The 22,125-nt window shown below is 42.0% G+C and overlaps 1 protein-coding gene across 8 annotated transcripts in view; it reads right to left on the bottom strand.

The window, feature by feature from the left end:
* ZNF462 (zinc finger protein 462) overlaps positions 1–22,125 on the bottom strand; it is a 90,353-nt gene that overhangs the window by 12,070 nt on the left and 56,158 nt on the right. For 7 of the 8 annotated variants that reach the window (XM_068177609.1, XM_068177605.1, XM_068177612.1 and 4 more), the window contains exons 7-9: positions 21,732–21,923; positions 6,645–6,909; positions 3,990–4,126 (exon numbers count right to left, since the gene is read on the bottom strand). In XM_068177609.1, the coding sequence (XP_068033710.1) occupies positions 3,990–4,126; positions 6,645–6,909; positions 21,732–21,923 (594 nt within the window). The remainder of the gene's footprint in view (positions 1–3,989; positions 4,127–6,644; positions 6,910–21,731; positions 21,924–22,125) is intronic. The other variant, XM_068177611.1, reaches the window with a different exon arrangement.

Raw genomic sequence — 22,125 nt, 5'->3', positions numbered from 1 at the left:
TTTCAAAAGTGAAAAAGCCAAGTGAAGTTTTCAGAAACAGAAATGCTAATTAAAATATCTTAACATTCACTTTTCCTCTAACACTGGGCAGAGATTAAAAACACTAAAACATGCGATGGTATAAAAATCTTTAAATCTACCAGCCTGAAGTAAAGCAGCATTCTCTTATTCATATGAACAAAACCTATTAACCTCACAACCACACACACAGTCCCCAAATCAAAGGCAGCACAGTAAGAGAAGAGCAAAACAGACAAAAATATCAACTCTAGATTGGAAGATTTCAATTTCAGGGAATGATTTAAAACTTTTACAAGATGTATTCAGTGTCAACTTTTACAAGACATATGTCAGTGAGCTTCCTCCAAGCTATGATTTTGGAACTTGCAGGGCTACCTGGACCTGGAATGTTGCAATTCTTAAGGTGATGCTCTCACCTCCAGCTTGCCCCTGCAAAGCCCTGTTTATTTAATTACTCATTTAGAATGCACTTAGCATGTCTGGACAACCAACAAAACTGCAGCAAACCATAAAGCCCCATACAAAAATTGAAGAGGTAGCTTCCTTACCCCCGTGAGACTTCTTCAAAGCTCAGCTGTGTCTAATCAAAGACTACTGTAGACACCTCACAAAAAGATGTCCTGAGACTTGTGCGAGAGTGGTAATTAAAAAATTAACAACAGAATAAACACCTAACAAAGGCATCATCTTGGTTTAAGAAATCCAATCCTTCCACTAGGCTGGAATATTCAGGCTAATTGTGTCAGGGAATTAACTGAAAGGACATTAATGACTAACTATTCTCAGTACTATAACTCAAAGCAGACATACTTTTTTTGCTAAAGGCACAAGAGAACTCAGGACTCTATTAGTCCTTAGTTGCAAGGAGAAATCTTTGCTCAGCAACACATCAAAGCATATATAACTCAATTCCTTCCCTCAAAGGTAAACCAAAAAAAAAAAAAAAACAAAGCAGTCCTACTATCTAGACACAGACCAATTATTTGGTCATCCTGGGTTCTGAAAATACACATTTTTTGCCTGGAAATCCAAACTACACTCACATAACAAGTAGCATTTGGATTCCAGTAGTCAAAAGTAAGCACTGCACAAAGGTTCTGTATGTGTCTGTGAAGTTGTATGTACAATGGAGAATGCCAGAAAAAAGCATGTGCAAGGAACCAGGATCTGTAGCAAGGAAACCTCTGGGGAGGTGGGTAAATTTGAAAATTTATCTTAAAGGTTACTATTCAAAACATATGGGTGTTAATTCTCTTACATGGAAAAAGAAAATCACTAGTTCTTTAAAGAAAGGATAAGAAAAAAAATCACCCAAGGATTTAAAAGCATAGCCAACAGTGAACTTGGTAAGTTGGATTCAGTCCTGGAAAAACACCAATATACTATAAAATGCATGAGGGGAATGCTGCTGGAAAGGATAACATCAGGATAAAAGGTGGTCAGGTATTGGAAGGGGCTGCCCAGGGAGGTTTGGAGTCCCCATGCCTGGAGGTGTCCAAGGAGCACCTGGAGGTGGCACTCAATGCTCTGGGATGGGGACATGGTGGGGATTGGTCACAGGTTGGACTTGATGGTCTCAGAGCTCTTTTCCAATCTAACTGATTCTGTAACACACTAATTGTATTGTCCAGCATAAATTAAAGGCTAACATGCTGCCAGATCAGGAATTCCCCATCTCCTCTTGCCTGTCATAAAGACCAGGAAGAACTAGAGAGCCAAACTTCTCCTCAACGACCTGCAGCAGCCTCTGGCTGTGTCAGCCCCCTGGGACAGGACACCTGTAAAGAGTCTGTGCTCCATCTGTACCCACAGGAGACAGGTTGAACTGCCCTGGCACTGGTCAGGGGCAGGTGGTACATGAGAGAAGCTCTTGGAACCCCTCCTTCTTAATGGAAAGCAAATTCCTTGCCTTATTTTTTTTTTCCCCCTCACTAGGCATTCAAGCTTCTAGCTGATACTGCTTTCACCCTGTGAAATTCAGCCTCTGTAGCCACTCATTAGGAGGCAAATATATTCTCCATTTCAAGCACATGCTGTTTCACCAAGGATTAGGGGTGCAGCAACTTGGAAGTAATGTAAGAGTCATGCATCTGTAAACATGCCTTTTGCACAAAAGGAACATTAACTATGAATGGATCGAATCCTTCACTCCTGATTTTACATACTGCACCACTCCATCTACCTCAAAACTAATTTTCTTGGGCCATAGCTCAGGGTTATGCCCTTGCTTTGCCAGTGCAGTGGCCATAAAACAGGAAGGCTATCTCAAACTACATTGACTATCCCTCAGCCTCTTTTTCAGAGCACATTAAATCTTGTCAAAACCATCTGCTTCAGCTGCCACACAATTAAACACAACAGCAGAGGGCTGTTTTTTAGCTGGATATATGCATCAGAAATCACTCTAAGTAGGAACCCTGGATACGTGATGTTAAACAAAACCCTTTTATGGCTTCTGAGACTCTTTACCAGCTATAATCCCATTTAAACTTACTTTACTCTGTTTTTTCCTCCCCCCAGCTCTGCGGTGTATAACCATTATGTCCTTCTGCCATGAGGTTTGTTTCAGCAGCAAAAACTCTTTGAGGATGGTTTGTGCAACTGAAGCAAGTCCTACAGAAGAAAAGACCCAGAGTTTCACTCACCCAGGAGGTGACAACCTCCTTTCAACTGGTCAGAAGCAGCTCTGCACAAGCAGTAGAGCTGCTTGACCTAATGAAGTGCTCTTCCACTTCTGCAACAGGACATTCCCAATACCAAACCAATGCATGATGGAAAATATCCTAAAACCATCCAGTTCCCTCTGTTTTAAAGGTCTGGCATTGTCTACTGGAGGCCTGGCATGGCCACAAAATGGAGAAAACCAGGCAAAATCTGACACAGCAACACCTTCAAAGACAGGAAGTAAAAGCCAAAGCATCGGCCAAACCCTTGCAACCAAATATGTCAGCTTTGTAACGTGCTTTCTGAATCACTGACAGGTCATTTCCCCAGATGTTCCCTCAGAGCAGCCCCGCTAGCAGAAAGAAATCTGAATTCTGGCAAGCTCACTGCGCTTGTACAAGAAGGACTTCAAGCTACCAGCACACTGAGAAGTGGTATACTACAAGGAATTACGACAGCACTTGTCACACCAGAATCTCCTCCAGGAAAAAGATGGCATGCAAAACCTGTGTTTGCTCACCACCAGTACCCCACTGTGAATCTCTGCCCAACCTGCACGCAGGCAGAGTGCCATCCCAACACATGGGTTTGGATTTCGGCAGCCAACAGACCATCCACAAGCATCAAGTGTGATAGCTGTGGGCAGGAATCCCAGCCCAGAGAGCCCAAACTGCTGTCTCTTCTGAGCTACTAAGCCCACAGTTAATAGAATATAGAAATCCCTACTCCCACTTGTAGAAGGCTAAAAAACCAAAATTTTAAAAATGGAGAGGTATAGACAGAAAAGGAGTCTTACAGTAAAGCAAAAAATGAGATAATTATTTTGTACCTAAGAACACAGAGGAGAAAATACTCAAGGAATTTATCAAGGGATATTTTGAGGCCTCTATGGTTAGCTGATAAACCTTTTGGGTGACTTTATGATAACAAGGCCTTTAAGATAACAAGGACATTGGTGGGGCACAACTCTGGCCTAGATCAAAGCTGCAAATTAGGGCAACTCTTTCTAAACAGGTGTTTGATGGCTTTTCACCTCCCTTGAGGAAAAACTTAAAATCTATCCCAAATCTGCCCCAAATAAGCACTGGCAAACTTCGAATTTTACAGGAAATAAATCAGATGCAACTCATAGAAATGAAACAAAAAGACAATCAAGGGCTAGTGACTCCTTCGACATGTCTGTCCTCATGCACAGAGAGAGGAAAAATTTAATGAAACCAGTCTGAAATGCTGAATGGAACCAGACCAGGGCCCTGTCCAGCACTCCCCTCACTGGACACAGACACGGACACGGACACTGTTACCTCTGTGCAGAACTATGTGGTCAATCATGTTGCGTTTGTATTTGGTGTGGTAGAGACAGAGAGGGCAGCGAAGGTCTTTGGGTCCTTCCTCGGGGACTGCCGAATGCCCGGCCTCCACGTGCATAGTAAAAGCAGATCTGTGAGAGAGGAGGGGAGACAATGGCAGCAGTCAGGAGGGGAGCAGTGATGTGCCACAGCTCTCTATATGGGATGTGTGGTGTAAAAAGGTGCAGATGCCACTCAGCCCTGTCCGCATGGCCCCGCAGAGGGGCTGCTCACATGAGCGACACATGAGCAGAGGAATCTGCAGGCTCATAGCCTCAAAGCAACAAACACTCGTCGTGACAAGATATTTTGCTGCATGGGCTGCTCCATTACAGTCACATTGCTATAGTTAAGATAGCAAAAGAATTCCCATCCTTTATGCTCATTATCTGTCTTCAGGCTGAAACGTTCAGTGCACTTTCTCCGGTGAAGGTTAAATTTTTAGCAGGTTGAACAAAATCTGTCAACTGTTCTGGACTTGCAGAGGGGAGGACAAACTTATTTCAGGCAGTAAACATCCTTAACCATCTTGATCTAACCAGATAACCTGCTTAGATTGTGGCCACCAAAGGGATTTGTGTTCATATAGTGAGTTTGGCACTGAGTGGTTTAACTTCTACATCATCAGCTGAAATGATCTGAAAACCCAGGACTTAGAATACTGTATTTATTAGTGTGGAAGAATGAATGAATACTTCATAGTACTTCTGAACCAAAAATTTCATGCTGGCATTACACTGGCTGCACACTCAAAAGTTGCAAGAGATATGCATAACAGAAGAAATTAACTGTACATCCATCTAACAACAAGCCCAACTACTGAAACCAGAGCTGTCCCTAAACTTGGACCACTGGGTACCTTTTCCTAAAGCAGTGATAAACCTTGCAAAAGCTAAGGGGCTTGACACATTGAACTAGAGTAAAAAGAGGCTTTGGACCCAAATCTAGCAAACACTGAATTCTGCAGGTATATTTCTATCAACTTTGGTCACTGCTGTCATGCTTTGAAGTTTCTAGGGTGGCTTGAAGAGGGGATTGGCATGTATTTGGGGATTTTTGTTTTTGCCTCCTCCTCCCCTTTTTTAAGACAAAAAATATGCTGCTATGGACATGTTTAAATGCTTCCTGATTTATTTCATAAATATCAAGGTGAAAGAAAATGGCACTTGCAAGACACAGACAGATTGGACCTGTAAATTTTTGGTAGTATTTAAGACAGAGAGCAATCAGGATACTAAACATAAGCAGCTAATTTTAACAGGGAGATGGAGCAAAAAAGGGTAGAGACATGTAACTAGAGGCTGTTCACATGTGGATTCTCTCAGGTTTGTGCTCAGCATTTTCTTCAACAGAACTCCTTCCCTTGATCCAGTCCTACTGTTTACTGTCACTCTTAACAAGTTTAAGGCCTCAAAAGTCAGCTCAGGGTGTTATGCTTGAGGGCCCAGCACATCAGGAGGAAATGGTGAACTGCACAGGTGCCTCTTTCTCTTTTCTTACAGAAGAGAAGCTAAAAACACAGACAGACACACACACACAAACAAACACACAAGGCACCAAACCTTTAAATTTAAATAATTGGATTTTCTGAAATGTCTCTGTATGCTATCTGATATGCTAGAGAATAGCATCTTTCTATCATTTAACCTAGAAAGACTGTGGGGAAAATAAAATTACATGAGAAGGGTTTCTTCAGTAAGGTGAAATAAATTCCCCAGTCACCGCTGGACACTTGATTGTCCCACATTTCATGCTGGTTGCATGTGGAAATTACATTATTTCTGCAGAGAAAATTTTCACACTTAAGGACAAAGGGATTATGAAATGATAGTTTTTGATTCTCAGAGAATCTCAGAGAAGTAAAGAGAGGTGCAGCAGAACTGCCACACTGGACTACCAGAGGGCAGACTTTGGCATGGTTAAGGGTCTGGTTGAGAAAGTTCCCTGGCAGGGCATCCTGGAGGACAAAGGAATCCAGAACACTGGATGTTCTCCAAGGAGAAAATCCTAATGGTGCAAGAGCAGATTGACTCTATGTGCCCGTAGAGAGATGTGTCTGGAACTTGGGGAAAAATGGAGAGTTTATGACTTTTGCAAAAAGGATCGTGCCAAGTGGACCACTGGGATGTTGTGAACCTGTTGGCCTCAAGTTGCACCAGAGGAAATTAGGATTGGATTTAAGGAAAAATTTCTTCCCAGAAAGGGTTGTCAGGCACGGGGAAAGGCTGCCCAGAGAAGTGGCTGAGTCACCACCCCTGGAGGGATTTAGAAGATGTGCAGATGTGTCACTAAGATTTAATGTTGGGCTTGGCACTGCTGGGTTAATGATTAACTCAATGATCGTAAGGGTCGTTTCCATCCTAAACAATTCCATGATTCTGAAACCTACTGCAACTTGTTGTCTGCAGCAGATGGTACCGGCTGTTGTAGGAGAGAAGAAAATGGATTACATGGATGCTGCTGTGATCTGGCATGGCATTTCCTACACTGCTCTCCCTGGTCAGCAGTGGCCATGTTCCTGTGAGCCATCAAAGACCTCAGAAGCCTTTTCAAGCGCTGAAAAAAAAAGCCCCTTACGTGTTCAGTTCATCTGTTTTGCATGGTACTTACTTGAAGCCTGTATAAAAGGAACAATCTTTGCACTTGAAGAGCTTCTTCCCTCCGTGCTTGTCACGGTAGTGGCGCCGGATGCTCTGAATGTAACCCGAAGAGAATTCACAAAATTCACAGTTAAGGATGGCTTCCGCTTTTTCCACTCCTGCAGCACTCCCAGAAAGTGGGATTGGGCTGATGTTGTTGTTATTCCTGGCTAAAGCTGCAGACTGGTAATGGTTCAACTGCTGCTGAACATCAGGAGGCTCCGAGTATGAAGAGTCTGCAGGGAAACAGAGCAGAGTTGTTATTCCAGGTGGATCAACAAATCTAAAAAAGGTCTGATGATGCCTGCTCCAGAACCTACCAGCTTTTGGAGGGGATTGATCAAGCTGTTGGTTATGAAACTAATCCTGCTTTCTGAAGGGATTAAGAGGTGAAGCACTTCTTAATCTAATTTAACGTGTATTCTACAATTTATAAAGTGAGAAATATGAATTACTCTTTTTAGATCTGATTCAGGAAGAAAATGAGTGACACATTTAAATTAAAGTAGTCTAAAAAGAAGCCTGATTTTAAGACATCTAATTTTTGAAGGCAAAGCCTGTTAATCACATTGCCAAATGTTTTATGTATTTGGCACATAAATCAGACCAGATCCTCTCAAATATCATATGCCAGTTCACACAAGGTGAAGATCTGGCATGGGGTACATGTAAATAATCTATCTATATGGAAAAAAAAAGAAAAAAAAAGAAGAAAAAATAAATGGATACTCTTCCCTACTTAGGCTGATGCTGTTAGAAATTAAAGCATCACTGGAAAAAAAGATGTTTAATAATAAAATCCAGTAAAGCAAACTTTCAAACTGCTGCTTGGCCACACTGAGAAAAGAGATCTCTAAAGACACATTCCTTCTACAAGCCAGCAGAACTCTGCCACACCATTTTAATGGCATGTGGAGGAACAGAGTCCAGAGCTGTCTCAGTACTGAAACTGAAAGCTGTAATATGTTGGTTGGATACCCCAAAAAAGGAGTGTGGGGGGAGGGAGGGTGGTGTTGAACCTTTCCCAACACACTGCTTGAATGTGGAGGTTAGGAATTCATCTGCTTTGTTCTACATAACCCACAGCTGCCCATGAATGGCACAAATCAAAGCAGATGAATAAAGCACAGATGAATTTCAGTGCAATTTTCCTGAATAGAAGACAAAAGGCTCTTTTCCTAAGCTTTCTAGAAGGGGGAAGAAAAGCGAGGGGAGGGGGGAGGTGGGAGGGAAGTCAGGACACAAACTGTACCGGCCACCTCCTGCTTTGATGTGTACTTCATTTTCCAAAGCTGAATTCCCCAAGGCTAGATATATAAGAATTCCCTAACAGACACACATTTGTGGGAACTTAACACCATCCATTCCAACCAATTAGTATAGGGGAACAAAAGGCAAACAGGCCTATACAACACTAAGTGTGGGGACTTCTCCACCTGTCTTCAAAAGAGCAAAATACTTGCTTTCTTTTCCCACTACCACAGGTGGGGGTTATACATGCCCAATAAATGAGCAACAAAATAATGAAAATTAAAAAAACAAACCAAACCAAACCCCGAAATAAAACAGAAACAGCAAGTAAATGTCTCCATGCTTCCCTGGCTTCACCACCAGGTGTACATGGCAAAAAGAAAGGCAGCTACATGAAAGATTCTGGTAAAATGAATGAAATTTGGTTTTGTTTTTCTTATCCAAGCCCCATGAGCTGAGTGAGGCTGGATTACAACGCAGCGTTTATCACCCCTTGCTTCCACCACTTCCACAGCACGTTTGCCCACCAGGAGGGCTCACAGCGAGCTCCACCTGTTTAAATGTCAAGGCTTTCCTTCCCTTGTGTTCAAAGCAGGCTCCCCACATCCTTTACTGTGGCACAGGACAGCCCTGAGGAACTGTGAAGCCTCTGCAGAAGTCTCTTGTCTTTCAAAGGCAGCAACTGTGTGTTCACTCTCCCTTGGAAGAGAACCTTGAGAGCTCAGATGGGATTTGCTGACTCACTTCGCTGGGCTACCAGGTTCAGTGATTCTAAAAGCTCAAAACACCGCTAGACAGATCTCCTGGCAAGGATAAGGCAGCCTATAAAGAAAGTTCATAGCATTTGAAACTGTTTTTTTTTTATTTTTTTTTTTTAATGTGTACTAGTCAAATTACTCTTAGGGTATTGAAGTCTACTTTGTGGCTCACTTGTTCCCTTCCTCAGGAAGAAAAGATTAAAAATTTCCACCACATCACCAATGTTCCTGGCCAAAGTCCCAGAGATATCCATGGCTAAGAAAGCTACAGGTCTAAAAACCATTCTTTTCAGTAGAAGGAAGTTCTGCTGTTGTCTGCAAGATCTACTGTACTTCAGATGTTTTTACTCCTCCTATCATCTGGTGTCTATTATTCCAGCTTTTGGACTTTCCATTGGTTATTTACACAGGCCTGTGGAATCTGGTTTGTGAAAACTGCAGGAGCAGATAGTTCCATGTCCATTCACACACACACACACACACACACACACACACACACACGAAAAAAAGCACATCAAGTAGCTTTCCCTGTCATCATGAATAGCCAGAAAAAAATTCTACCTTTCACACTGGTCACCTCACAGTTTTTCAGTATATTGCTTTATTTCACTCAAAAGTGTTATGACATTTAAAGAAATTTTAAAAAGCCATCTGAAGAGTTTTCCCAGTGAGTTGTACCCTTGAACAATGGCAGCATGCACGGCCTAGTGTACTCCTTGCCTTTTCCCCTTGCCAAGTCTTTCATTACACTTGCTGCAAACTTGCTGCAGCGCAAGATTTAGCACTTCCTGAAGGAAAACATTCAGGATTAACACATGTGCATAGGGCTTCTGTTGGTGTCTGCGAACCAGCTTGCCAGACAGCTCTCCTGGCATGAAGGTGCAGCCCAGCTCCATCAGGAACACCCTGGACAGAGCTCAGAGTTGACTGAAGGCACGGGAAGTTTTCCACTGGGTTCAGCGAGCCCCACCTTCATCGTGCCCACTCCAAAACCAGCAGAGGCAGTGGAATGACAGCAAATGACCTGAGCCTGCCTCCAAAGATGCATTCTGGCACACAGCACAGAGCAAACTGCCAGCAAATGAGAAACAGTGGATGGGGGTGAGCTTTTGGATATATTTTTTTTTAATTCATTTTTTACTAATGCGGTGTCTTAAAGAAGGGTCAGGGCATGCATATCCAGAGTCACAGAGCAACAGCACTGCTTTAAAAACTGCATTTTTCCTTGCTCTGCTCCTGCTGGAAGAGTGGGCTGATGTTCCAGACACATTTTGGAGGTGTTGCCCCAACAATGGGATGCCAGGCTGGAGGATGAAGGAGGAAAGGAGCAGAGCTTTTCCTTCAGAACTGACCCAAAAACTGAGTCAGGCTGTACACAATTCAAGTTCCACCTCTTCTTTTTCCTGCACCCCCAGGCACAAAGGGCTGGGTGCACTCTGATAAAGTGTTAACAATCTTGGCCTAGAGCAGGAAGAGGGTTTAACCATCCAAGTCTGAAACAAGCAAAAAGGGCCCTAAAAGCCGACAAAATCAGAAAGCAGAAAACATTTAAAATAAACAAAAGGAAGATGTAAGAAAATTTGTATTAATTACATGTACAACACAACAGCAACAAATAAAAATGAATGGAAGAGAAATTAAGAAAAATTAAACACCAGGAAGTGCCATTTACATTTTAAGGAAAAAAGGGCACTTTTTTTTCCCCCACTCAACAGCCTTGAGGCAGCACAAGAAAATAAAGCACATTCATATATGCAGTGAAAGGCAAGAAAATGGAGCACTTAGCCCTGACTCATTTGAAACAATCAAACAAACAAAAAAAGCCCACACCCAAAACACTGAGACTCCTTTGTGAAGACCAATTTTATTCAAAATGAATGGAAGGACTTCACAGCGCAACTCCAGAAACAAGATAACAGCAGAGGACCATCTGTGATAAAATTAAGGACACCTACAGTCATGTCAAGAGGCAAAAATTAACAGTGATTGCTGCAGTTAAAAATGGAAAGAACAGCGGCAATGATGGGAATCGCAATTTTGAGATTTTACATATGGCACCTACCTACAAATTACCTGCACAGGACAAATAACAAAGCCAACAAATAATGTAACCCCTGCCAGCACCTATGGATCTAAAAGGCATTGCCTTTCCTTAGTATAGAAGAGCGTTTTTATACCCAAAATTCCAGAAGTTGACAGGAAGGCAGGAGAAATGATTGACCATGTGGTGATTTATCAACACAGCTGTATCTAAATTACTGCTGCATTCTGGTAAGAACACACAAGCAAGTCTCACTGTGTCCTGTCCCTCCAGGGGCATTTCCAGAATGCCTAAAACACTAAAATCCCTGGTCAGGAATGCTGTCACCCCAAAAACTTCATCCAGAGTACAGTCCCAAAGACTGGGACAAATGAGTCTGCCAACAAATCTGGAAGTTCCCACCTCAGCCAAAAGAGCAAGGCAATACAGTCATGAAAATTCAGCTTGATTCCCTGCATACCCCGGGGTCACACACTGGGGAAAAAATGTACAAAGAAAATATACAATGAAAACCCACTACTGAAGCAAAATGAAAATCCAAAGTTTCATTGGATCCTGTGCAGCATATAACATGTTTGAGATACCTAAACGAAAACAAAACTTTGGGATCACTTCCAGGCGAAAAAAATGCAGTTTCTGATCCCAAACTGAAAACATAAATTCACACAGAAATTCAGTGATGTTTCAGTTGTTTTTATGTCTTTTCAGAGGTATGAATGAACATCCTATGCAACAGCAAAACACTTCCACAAGACTCCTAAACACAAAAACTAGAGGCCAGAAATTCACCCAGACACATCTAAGTAAGAGACAATGAGCAACAGCTGAGAAACGAGGGAAAAGGACTTATTACGAGGGAAAATTAAAGCATTGATTTATCCTTATAGGGTGGACAGAACCAGACATATGTAATATAAACACTTTCATGCCTGCACAGTGATGGATAGGGGTGGAGGGAGGAACATTGCTCAGGAAAAGCAGCTGTTGGAGTGCACTGGAAAGTGACATTATTGACTTTACGGAATTTTAATAATTTAATAGCTCAACGACCAGGAGGAGTCACTGGGAGATAAAAGTGAAGACATCAGGCTCTCCTGGTATATCACATAGAAACATCAACCAGTCAAAAGAGACCAGTGTTTGTAAGAACAGTGAAACTGGGGACAGAGATGGTTGGCTCATGAGATAAGGAAAAATCCCAAAGGGAATGTATAAATAAAAGAAAGTGCTTAGTAACGCTCTGTGAGGGGAAAAAAGGAAATTAAATATTAATATAGGACATTCTGGATCTGCAAGGAAATGTTCTAGAGAGACTAAGAGGAAAATATTTGGAATGCTATTTAATTTTATCTGAATTCATCCATAAAAAGAAAATTTCTACAAAGAATGACAGAAAAAAAACCCCAAGGATGTCAGAAAAGCAGCAGTCTCCTCTGGATAAAAATTTGTAAAACCAAGTAAAGGTGCAATGCTGCACGAAAGAACACCAACAAACAACATAAGGCAAATTGCTATTTTAAAATGCTTAAGATAAGCGTAAGGGTGGAATTTAGGAGATTTAGGAACACAATCCCTTCCAAAATTCAACGGGACTCAAAATCACCAGCTGACTGAGTGGCAGGATTGCACATAGCCATGAATGGCAACAGCTTGAAAAGTGGGAAGGTGGCGAAGCAGGGTGCCATACAAAGATTGTGAAGACTGCACACATTTGTTCACTTTATGCCACACAGCACTGACCTGGGAGGAAGAGTATGTGGGAGGGTGAAATGTTCTGGCAATAAATTAAGCTGAGGGGAGGGGAAGAGAGAATAGACTCAGAGAGATGCAACTAAACATTCATGAAGAAGCTCAGGGAACCAGACAGTGCAAGTCTTGTTCACTGCATATTTAAAATCAGAGTGTGAGCCTAGTCCTCTACCTAAATTCTGATTTCTGCTTAAGAACCTTTACATTGCCAGAATGTTATGAGTGAGAAATAACAGAAACAAGTTTTGTGCCGTCACTTGCACACTCCCAAAATAAAAAGCAAAGAGTAATTACAAAGAAAATAAAGTCCTGGAATAAAATCACCATTTAAGGATTTATACACCACTACTACCCCACAAAAAACAACAACAAGCCCAAACCAAAGCAACAAAAACAACAACCAACTGAAGAAAAACCCCAAACAAAACAAAACAAAACCAAAGCTTGTTGGTGGAATTTATTTCAGCTTTATCTCTAAAGACCACTTCTTGGATCATGACAGACCAGCTTTTGTGAGAAGGATATTACATGTATTTCTAAGAATCAGAAGAGAGCAAAGAGAAAGGCACATGAACCACGCAACCTTGGTTATTCAGAAAAGGTGAGAGAAGCTATACCCATATTTCTCTATAACTCTGAATTTCCTCTGAAGTTGTGTCCCATAGCTCTGATCAGGAATGAGACAGCACAGAGGCCATGCAGCTTCTTGTGCTAATAGCCAAGTAACTTCCAAGGGACATAAATTTCACCTATTAAGAAGAAAATAATAAATAATTTTTATTATCTGAATCACTTCCACAGAGAGACTCTCACCCTGCTGCCTGTACAAGAATTTTGGAGTTTCACAGCTGAGATCAAGAGTGCCTGTACAAAATTCTGTAAAAGATGATGCATTTGAAAGCAGCAGGAACTAATTAAGATCTATGGAGAAGTAATATAATTGATGAAGTAAGTTGTACCACAGTATTTCTGTAAGAAGGAAAAGATCAGTCCAGGAGATCCCCATGCCCCTCTGTTTTAGAGTATCCCACACCACCAGAAATTCCCATTTGCATGAGCTTTCAAGGCAGGCATCACCCTGCTCTGCTGATACTGTGATTTGGAAGGATCAGTTCAGTGCTCAGGAAATGCTTCACCATAACTTCTAGTTATCACTTGTTTTCATCTCTTTTCTCCACAACCATATTTCTTTCCTGGCCTCAACTCAATTTAACTTTTCTGCTCTTCAGGTGACTTGGCCACTTACTGGTCACATTTAGGCTGCACACAACCCTCTCACTGTAAACAGAAGTAAATTCCATTGCCTAAATACAGGATTGCACTTAAAACCAAGATTTCTGCTACATGTCAAACACTGGGATCTCCATGACCTTACTTATTTCCATAAAATGCATAAAATAAAAAGTTTGTCTAGCTATTCCTTCTTCTGTTAAACTCAAACTTCATAAAGGGAAGTGCATTTACAGAAGAGGGGAACACAAAGAGAACTGAAAATAGCTCTAGCAAGACACTGATTTAACCAATCTGCTAAAAGTACTTACTGGTAACAAGCTCTTTTTGGAATTTATGAAGTTCTACTTCAATTGATTCTTCACTCAAGACAATAACCTACCAATCAACTTTTTTCTTTTTCATCAGTAGCCATTTGATCCTCATGCTATTGTGTTCCATGATTTCCTTCTCATTTTTAAGGGCAATTCATCAGGTAATTTTCACATTTCCTTCCTTATATGACCCTCTACATATTTGTATTAATACAAATACAGTGCCACAAACACACGTGTTTCTGTCACCTAAATGCTCACTCTCCTCTAAGGCTTGAAATTAAGAGGGGGAAAAAAATCAATTTATCAAGCAATACTTATTGGCATTCTGCTTTAAAACTGGCCCTAAAATTACAGTGGAAGAATGTGGGTACCAAGGATTCATTCTAACCACAGAGCTCAGGAACCTGAACTTGTGTCATTTGTTCTGGAGACCTCCAAGCACACACCTTGACGTTATTTTTATTGCCAACAGAAAGTCCTCATCTCTATCACCAGCTCTGAGCTCAGAACACTCCGGGCAGTGTTTTCAAGCACTTGTAGCAACCATGTTCCTTAAAGAAGAAATAAAACCAGCTACTTAAATGTCAAATCTTGGGCTGTCAACTATGATGATAACACACATCCATTTCAACAGAGCTAAAATGAGCAAAGAAGTTTTACCTCTCTGCCAAGCACCAAATCCCTCCAGCATGTTTTAAATCAATGGGATAAACTGGAGTCTCAGGTGACAGGGAGAACATCAGTGAGGCGGACAGAGAAGATATGTGGGTATGATACTCTGCAGAAATGCCCTCTTGCACATCCCTTGGTCAAGTCACACCCTGTATCCCCTTTCATGCCAACAGCATCCTTTTCAGTCTGTGCTGAGAGATCACAAATTCCCCAGACACACAAAAGATCAGCATCTACCACTTTGTCTTCTATCCTGAACATGAAAACCACAGACAAAAGAAAGCAAAAACCTCAAGGGAAAAAAAAAAAAAAAAAAAACAAAACCAAACAACAACCCACAACAGGAGTCAGGAAATTCTTCTTTCTTTCACTGTGGGTGCTATCAGGTAACTTCTTTCTGCATCAGATGCTTCTTCCTTCAGTAATTTCTTGACCCACCCAAACATTCTGTCTTCTCCCAACCCTAGGCAAGCCTTTCAGGGCCACAGCAATCCCGTCACAGCGGGGTGGCCAACTCCACACAAGGCTGACACCAACCTTCTCCAGCTGCATGAGCTCCAGTCTGCGCCCCGCTCCATCTCAGCTTTGCCTTTGCCCATTCAGCTCAAGCACAAAAAACAGCACCAGAAAAAAAAAGCACAATGAACAGCAAGCTGACACTCCCCCCAGCACAGCCAATGACATCTCCCTCTGTTCCACCAGCCACAAAACAGTTCTCAACATGCTGCAGGAAAAGGCCAGAAGACAAACAACTATACCCCAGTGGAAGAGAGCTTCAGAGAACAAGGTCATTCCCCCAGCGCCTCAGGACCTTGGAACAGTGAGGAATTTGTTCAGTAAAAGTGGAGGTGAACAAGCCCTGTGCTTGTTCCACCAGTCCCTGCCAATCTGATGGAGGAGAAAAGTCCTATCTGATCCAGCATCTGATATTTAGCTTAACACTGACCACAAGGAGTAACATACACCAAGCAATTACCACAGAGTTTTAAAAGCACTGTGAGGCAGCGTGGCCACTGTGGGAAGAAGAGACAGGCAAAGGCTGAGGGGAAAGCAGGAACTTGCTCTAGGTTAGAGAAAGAAGGAACACAGCTGGGGAAAATTAAAAAAGCAGCCTGCAGGTAACACAGATTAATCTGATACTTGAGAATGAGCATGAAGCATCACTCCTGTGGGGCACAAAAGCAGGGAAATGAGCAGAACAAGCAGGCAGCTCTTTGCAGCCCAACTCCAAAAGCAAAAACATCTTCTGTACTGCAGTATGCAGATCACCATCTTGCATCCTTAACATGAATGCAATCCTTCCAACTCACCTGGCAATTAAAGCAATTAGCTGTTGAAGCTCTGCCTGAATTTGCCCTGTAGTCACTACTGGCTCTCTGCCCTTCCAGCCAAACTGCAGTGAAACAGAAAGGGCCTGAAACTTCAAAAGAGTCTTTGTCCAAGTCCTCCTGCCAAAAAAACCTCAAACCCAGAACTAAACACATTCTGCTCTAATACCAAGTCTTCTGGCTGTGAGGACTGACCACTGTGATTTTCCCCAGACAGCAGCAGCCATAAAACACAAAGACACACAAGCAACAATAACAGAGAAACAGCACCAAAGGGGAAGGGACCATCTTAGGAACTTTCTGCCCTGATTGCAAGGTTAGAAAAATATCCCTTATCAAGAGTATCAGTGCACATGAACAAAAATAAGCAAGTCAGCCACAATTCATTATAGGGATTTAATAGACTCAACAACAACAAAAAACGGGAGAACCCAAAAATCAGGGTAGTATGTCTGGCCACATGGAAAGCCTGCCTCTCCTCTGAAAGGTGGAAGGCAGAATCATGACCCACTGGCACCAGATTTGCGGATTTTCTTGAAATGGTGCCTTGCTGCCCATAGTTCTCCCCTCATTCTGGTATTACATTAGATTGCTTTAGCAAAACCTGCCAAAGGCCGTCTGCACCTTCACAAGTTCATCTGTAAGGCACCACAGAAGAAGACATTACAGTCTGATTATGCACTATCTACTTGAAAAAGTGTACTGAAATGGGAAGGGATTTACAGTTCTGGAACAACAGTCCAAGAAACAACACTTAGTCAAGCAGTTTTGTGCCCAGCCTGGCTCTGGCAAAGCTAGCAGATGTATTTATATTTCAGTCTCTAGATGAGGCTAAGTTATTTTCCACTGGCAAAGGCTAAAGTTCAGGAAAAAAAAAACTGGAACAGGGCACTGGATGTTTCACTTAGCAGTTTTCAATGCATTTCCTGCTGCAATTGATTAATTTAATTAAGATGTTGACATACTATGTACTGGGAGACCCAAGAAATCTTCTAGTTCTGACCTGTGTTTTGTGATGTGTGTTGGTATTAATGATAAATGCTGTTTGGTTTGCATAACAGTGAAAAGCATAATTATTGAGCTTCAAGGGAACACAAATAGTGTGCTACTTTCAAAAGATCAAGAACTGGTAACTGGTAACCAGTAAAAAGAAATGGTCTTATACCACAGCAGCATGACTGAGGAGACATTAGAAACCACATCCAGGTCCTGTTTAGCCTGGCACTTCGCTGCTTTATTTTGACAATTCAATATTCTTAAACACTAAAATTTTAAAAAGATGTAATTTTGAATTACTACACGCAATCATGACAGAAGGAAATTTATGATGCTCCAAATCTGCCAGCCATATGAATAAAGAGCAGTGCTTTGCTCTACAACATGGTTAGGCCAAAGGGGTTATTTTCAAAAAACAAAGGGTGACTCCAAAAACCAGTAATAGCAGCCAGGGCAATTTAGGACAGGTATTTCACGTGGTCTCAAGAAGCCTTTGCTGTGTTTGAAGGCACAACGTGAAACTGTCCATCAGACTGTTAAGTCACTCTGCTTTACAGGCTTTATGACAAGGGGCTGAGCTCGTGTGTCTCTGCAGTTTGTGAGAGGAGGGCAGATCACCACCTCCACACCCCCCAACCACAAACACACTTTTACAACACCACTCACACAGGCAGTGTTTGTGGCCATGTGCTTTGCCCGCAGCTGATGATCCCTCTGCACACAGCTCCTGCTGCTGTTCGTGTTTTCTCACGTTCAGCCACACAATTTTTGGGTCTCTGCTTTTGAGTCTTTGCAGCTCTTTCTTATGGAAAGAGATGGGAGCTTTCCCACATGGTGCCTTGGAAATGCAGATTTATGGATTCCATTGCCTTGCCCTCAACAGGAACAGAGCTGGGAACACTTACCTGTGACACACAGGGCCCCAGAGTATGACACACCACCATAAAAAAAAAAAACAAAAAACCCAAAAACCCATTCTGGACAGAGATTAACATGAATGCAAGCTCTTACTCTCACAAAGGCTGAAAGAACATGGAAGTAGATCTTGTGAGGAGATTCATCCAGCCCTCCTAGCAGTTTGTAGTATTTCCATTTACAATTAAATTTTGCTGCTCAAATTCTCAGAACTGTTAAGGAACATTTTAGTATAAATTGAAAATAAGTAAATTCAAACAAGCAAGCCAAACACTCATGCAAATATATAGCAAACCCCCACCACTTCCTTCTTGCAAGACAAAAAATACCTGTGAACTATCAGGAGAGCCAAAGAACATTTTACCGCAATGGCAACCTCATTGTGTCAAGCAGAGCTGGACACTACAAACCATTCAGTGCCCCTATACTATGAGAACCAGAAAAATAGCACTTATGACCAATATTTTCTGGGGTTTTTTTGGCGACTGTTTTAAGAAGAACACCCACAAACCAAACTATCATAATTCCACATGCCCCCAAAAAAACCCACATAGTGCTTTACTTCTGTTTAGAAGAGGATACAGTGAAAACAAGTTTTTTATATATAAAATATTGCCCAGCAGGCAAAGAGGAATAGAATAAGAAAGGCAGGATCTTTGAATTATGAGTCTATAAAAAAAGCCTTCTCTGCTGACTCATCAAGAGAGACACCATCACCTTCTTACACTACTGCCCTGAGAGAAGCACACACACTTTGAATGATTGTTATTAATTGGACTAAAGAGGTTGTTATGCTTTCTAATGACAGCTGTCACCAGAATTACAGTTGGCAAGGATGGGTCTATCCAAAACGTTCAGCACCTACTCCACTTTAGCTTCAGTTCCATGAAAAGTCTATCAGGCACCCCAAAACACCTCTGGGATGTGCAGCTGAGGACTCCAGATTAGGTCTGCTGCTACCAACTCAGAACTGAAGGAGATGAGCCACAGAAATCTGAATACATTCACCTCTTTTAATGAATAGATGGATCTAAAAGAACAAAAGGAAGGGCCATCAGGGAACAATTTTTGCAGGGAAAAGAAGCATCACACAAGTTCCACTGGGTTGCTGTTGCAGAGCAGCTCTATTAATGCACTTTGCTATTACAATTCAGTACCCTTCTCCCTCTTCCACATTTTTAAGGAGCTCAACAATTGACGAGTCCTGCCAGCTCCCCAGATCTCCCCAAACCACCCTGCTACTCCAACCAGAGCATTCATTCACAGGCAGGAACAGCTCCTTTCTGCAACCACTTCAATTACACAAGCCTGCTCCACACCTATCAACCCACAAAACAAGTTCATTAACAATGGGATGCAGCCTTTTGTCTGCCTTTCACCCCAGCCCAGGTTCACTGCTGCATCCCTGGTGAATTAGCTTTGATCACGGTTCACACTGCAGGGTATTCATACACACCAACAAGACAAAAAAATCCAGCTCCTCTACACCACGTGAGCCCTTCATAATACTCCAGCTGGACAAAACAGTGCCTGCATTTCCTATTATTGGGACCAGTATTTCATCTAGTCTTGCACACCGCCTGTGACTCACAGGCCTGGGCCACAGAGTCAATTATTTATTTCCTTCTAAAAACCCAAAAACATGTGATGCCCTAAGAGCAGCCACCATTAACCTGACCTGCAGCCAACTGCATAATGTGAAAAAACTACTTAAAGCAGGTTATTCCTTCCTCAAGCAATACTGAAAATGCTAACACTATTATTGTAACACCTGTACTTGTCTGATGAGCTCCCCAGTGGGTGGCTTCTATTATTGTCAAAGTGACTTAACCATTAACCCCATTTAAAGATGATCTAGCTAATTGGGACAAGTTTGGCCTTGGTCTCAGGCTGTAATACAGGTCTAGGTAACAAAGTCAACCCAATAAAATGCTGTTGTTAACAGAGTCATCGTTTTAACTATTTCTCAGAAGAATTCTTAAAGGCTGCAGAATTATCCTCTACAGGATACAGCAGGTATCCTGAATTTTAACTCCACTAATCAAGAGTCTGAGCTCCTGGGATAAGCAAAATAAAAAAAAAAAAAAAAAAAACTGAGCCATCCTTCCCAAACTGAGTATTGTCCACACACCAATTACAAAAGACTGCTAACACACAGAAAAGGCTAGGACAGCCACTGAAAATTATTCTCCACTTCTTAAGTCAGTAATGGAACATTTTATTTTAAAAGCAGCAAAAAATAAAGCAGCAGAACACATCTTAAGATGTACTCAACTTGCTGGATTAGCTTAAACTAATCCAGCAAAAAAACTCAGTAGTTGCACTGTTCCTGACAACCCATTGACAAATAGGTTGTCTGGGAGCAGCTGGCCAAAATCTCTTGTTAACCAAAAAGTGACTTGCTAAATCACAAAAATATTTTGCCTTTCTTTTTTTCCCCTTCAATAAGGTACTTCTATGCTGATTATTACTTCTTTCAATTCCTTTCAGCCGTTTTCTGAACTTCTTTTCTTTCACTCTGATTTCACTTTTTTTTTTTTTTTTTGCTTTTCTGGTGAGAAAGAAAGGAAAACAGGAGACCAAAAATGCTACAAAATGATTACTGATAATATCTACCTCCCATCCTTAGCTCACCAGTATCCCAAGCAAAATGGCAAACAACAAAATTCCTGCTGTTTAGCAGCTAGAACCACTCAAGCTTTTAGGAAAAAAAAAAAAAAAACAAGTATTTTCCACTCTTCTAAAACACCTCTCATATATTCCAGTTCTCTGAACATCTGCAAATATTCTCCTTCCACGTCAATGAAACTCATTCAGGAATTAAGGTTGGGGTTTCCTTTTTCCAAAGAAGAGCTCTTCTCTTAACTGGTAGGAGGTGACACCAAAAGATGCCTCATATGCTACTACTTAAAAAGCCTTAAAGCTTGCTGTGATACCCCAACACCACCTCTTCTAAACAGTGTCCCTCCCTCTGCTGCTTTCCAAGCATCTTCTACACACCCCTCCAGCACAAGGGGAATAGCAGCTTTCAAAAGAAGCACTGAAAAGGAAACAGTGCTTAGGTTCTCCTCCCTGCAGCTGAGTATCTGAAGGTACTTTTGATGTCCTCTACAGAACAGACAACAACAATAATTACTCTTCCTACTAACACTGGTTCGCATTTTAAACTTTAGCATGTGCTTTCATGAAAGTGCTCTACTCATGAGATTAGATATTAGGAAAAAATTGGTCCCTGTGAGGATGGCGAGGCCCTGGCAGAGGTTTCCCAGAGAAGCTGCGGCTGCCCCAACCCTTGAAGAGTCCAAGGTGAGGCTGGATGGGGCTTGGAGCAACCTGGGATAGTGGAAGGTGTTCCTACCCATGGCAGAGGGGTGAAAGGAGATGATCATCAAGGTGCCCCTTCCAACCCAAACCACTATATGATTCTATGAATATAAAAGAAAATCAGGAGCATGGATGGAATTTGAAGATCCCTTTCCCACTGGCTACGAATGGATATTATGAGTCTGAAATATCTTCTGCAAGGTAAATCTCTGCCAGCAAAGCCAGCAGTGACATGTTCCAAAGTCAGCTGGAGCAGTGAGGGAACAAATAATTGTAGTATGAGCTGGTGACGACCTAAAGCAGATCACTTCCTACAACACCACGTTTACTCCTGGTTTGGATGCAACTTCTGGTTTCCTCTTAATGACCAAATGAAGACGCTTTTGGTGCAAAGCTGCCTGCTGCAATTTGGTTTGCAATAAAAATATTAAGCGGCACCTTAGACAATTAAATTCTTTGCTCTGAGGCACCTCTTACCATTAGAGTCCTCCACTTCTTCAGCAGGAGTGTGGTTCTTGGAGGTGTGGTGGGCGTGTGAGGCTGCAAGGTTGACAATGCGGGGTCTTGGTAGTGTCAGTGCTTTCCCATGCACTTTCAAGGAGTGCTCTTTCAGCTGGCTGATTGTCATGGTGGAAAATGAGCAGGAGGAACATTTGTAGGCATGTTCACCTGGGTGAGCGAAATACAGGCAAGTCATCAGCTCACAAAATAAACAAAATGGGGCCCTCACACTTCTCTTACTGAACTTGGCAGTAAAATTCCCACGGACTCTTCAGCGAAAAGACTGATCCCAAAGGACACAAGCTATGCATGTCTCCTTGCTGGAGCAGCCTGGAGTCTGTGGGTGTAGACACCTGCTTTGGACCAAAGT

This window comes from Anomalospiza imberbis, chromosome Z (genome assembly GCF_031753505.1).
Source record: "Anomalospiza imberbis isolate Cuckoo-Finch-1a 21T00152 chromosome Z, ASM3175350v1, whole genome shotgun sequence".
In the NCBI taxonomy this organism is placed as follows: Eukaryota; Metazoa; Chordata; class Aves; order Passeriformes; family Viduidae; genus Anomalospiza; species Anomalospiza imberbis.
The sequence above is the reverse complement of the archived record's forward strand: the minus strand, read 5'-3'. Positions and strand labels throughout refer to the sequence as shown.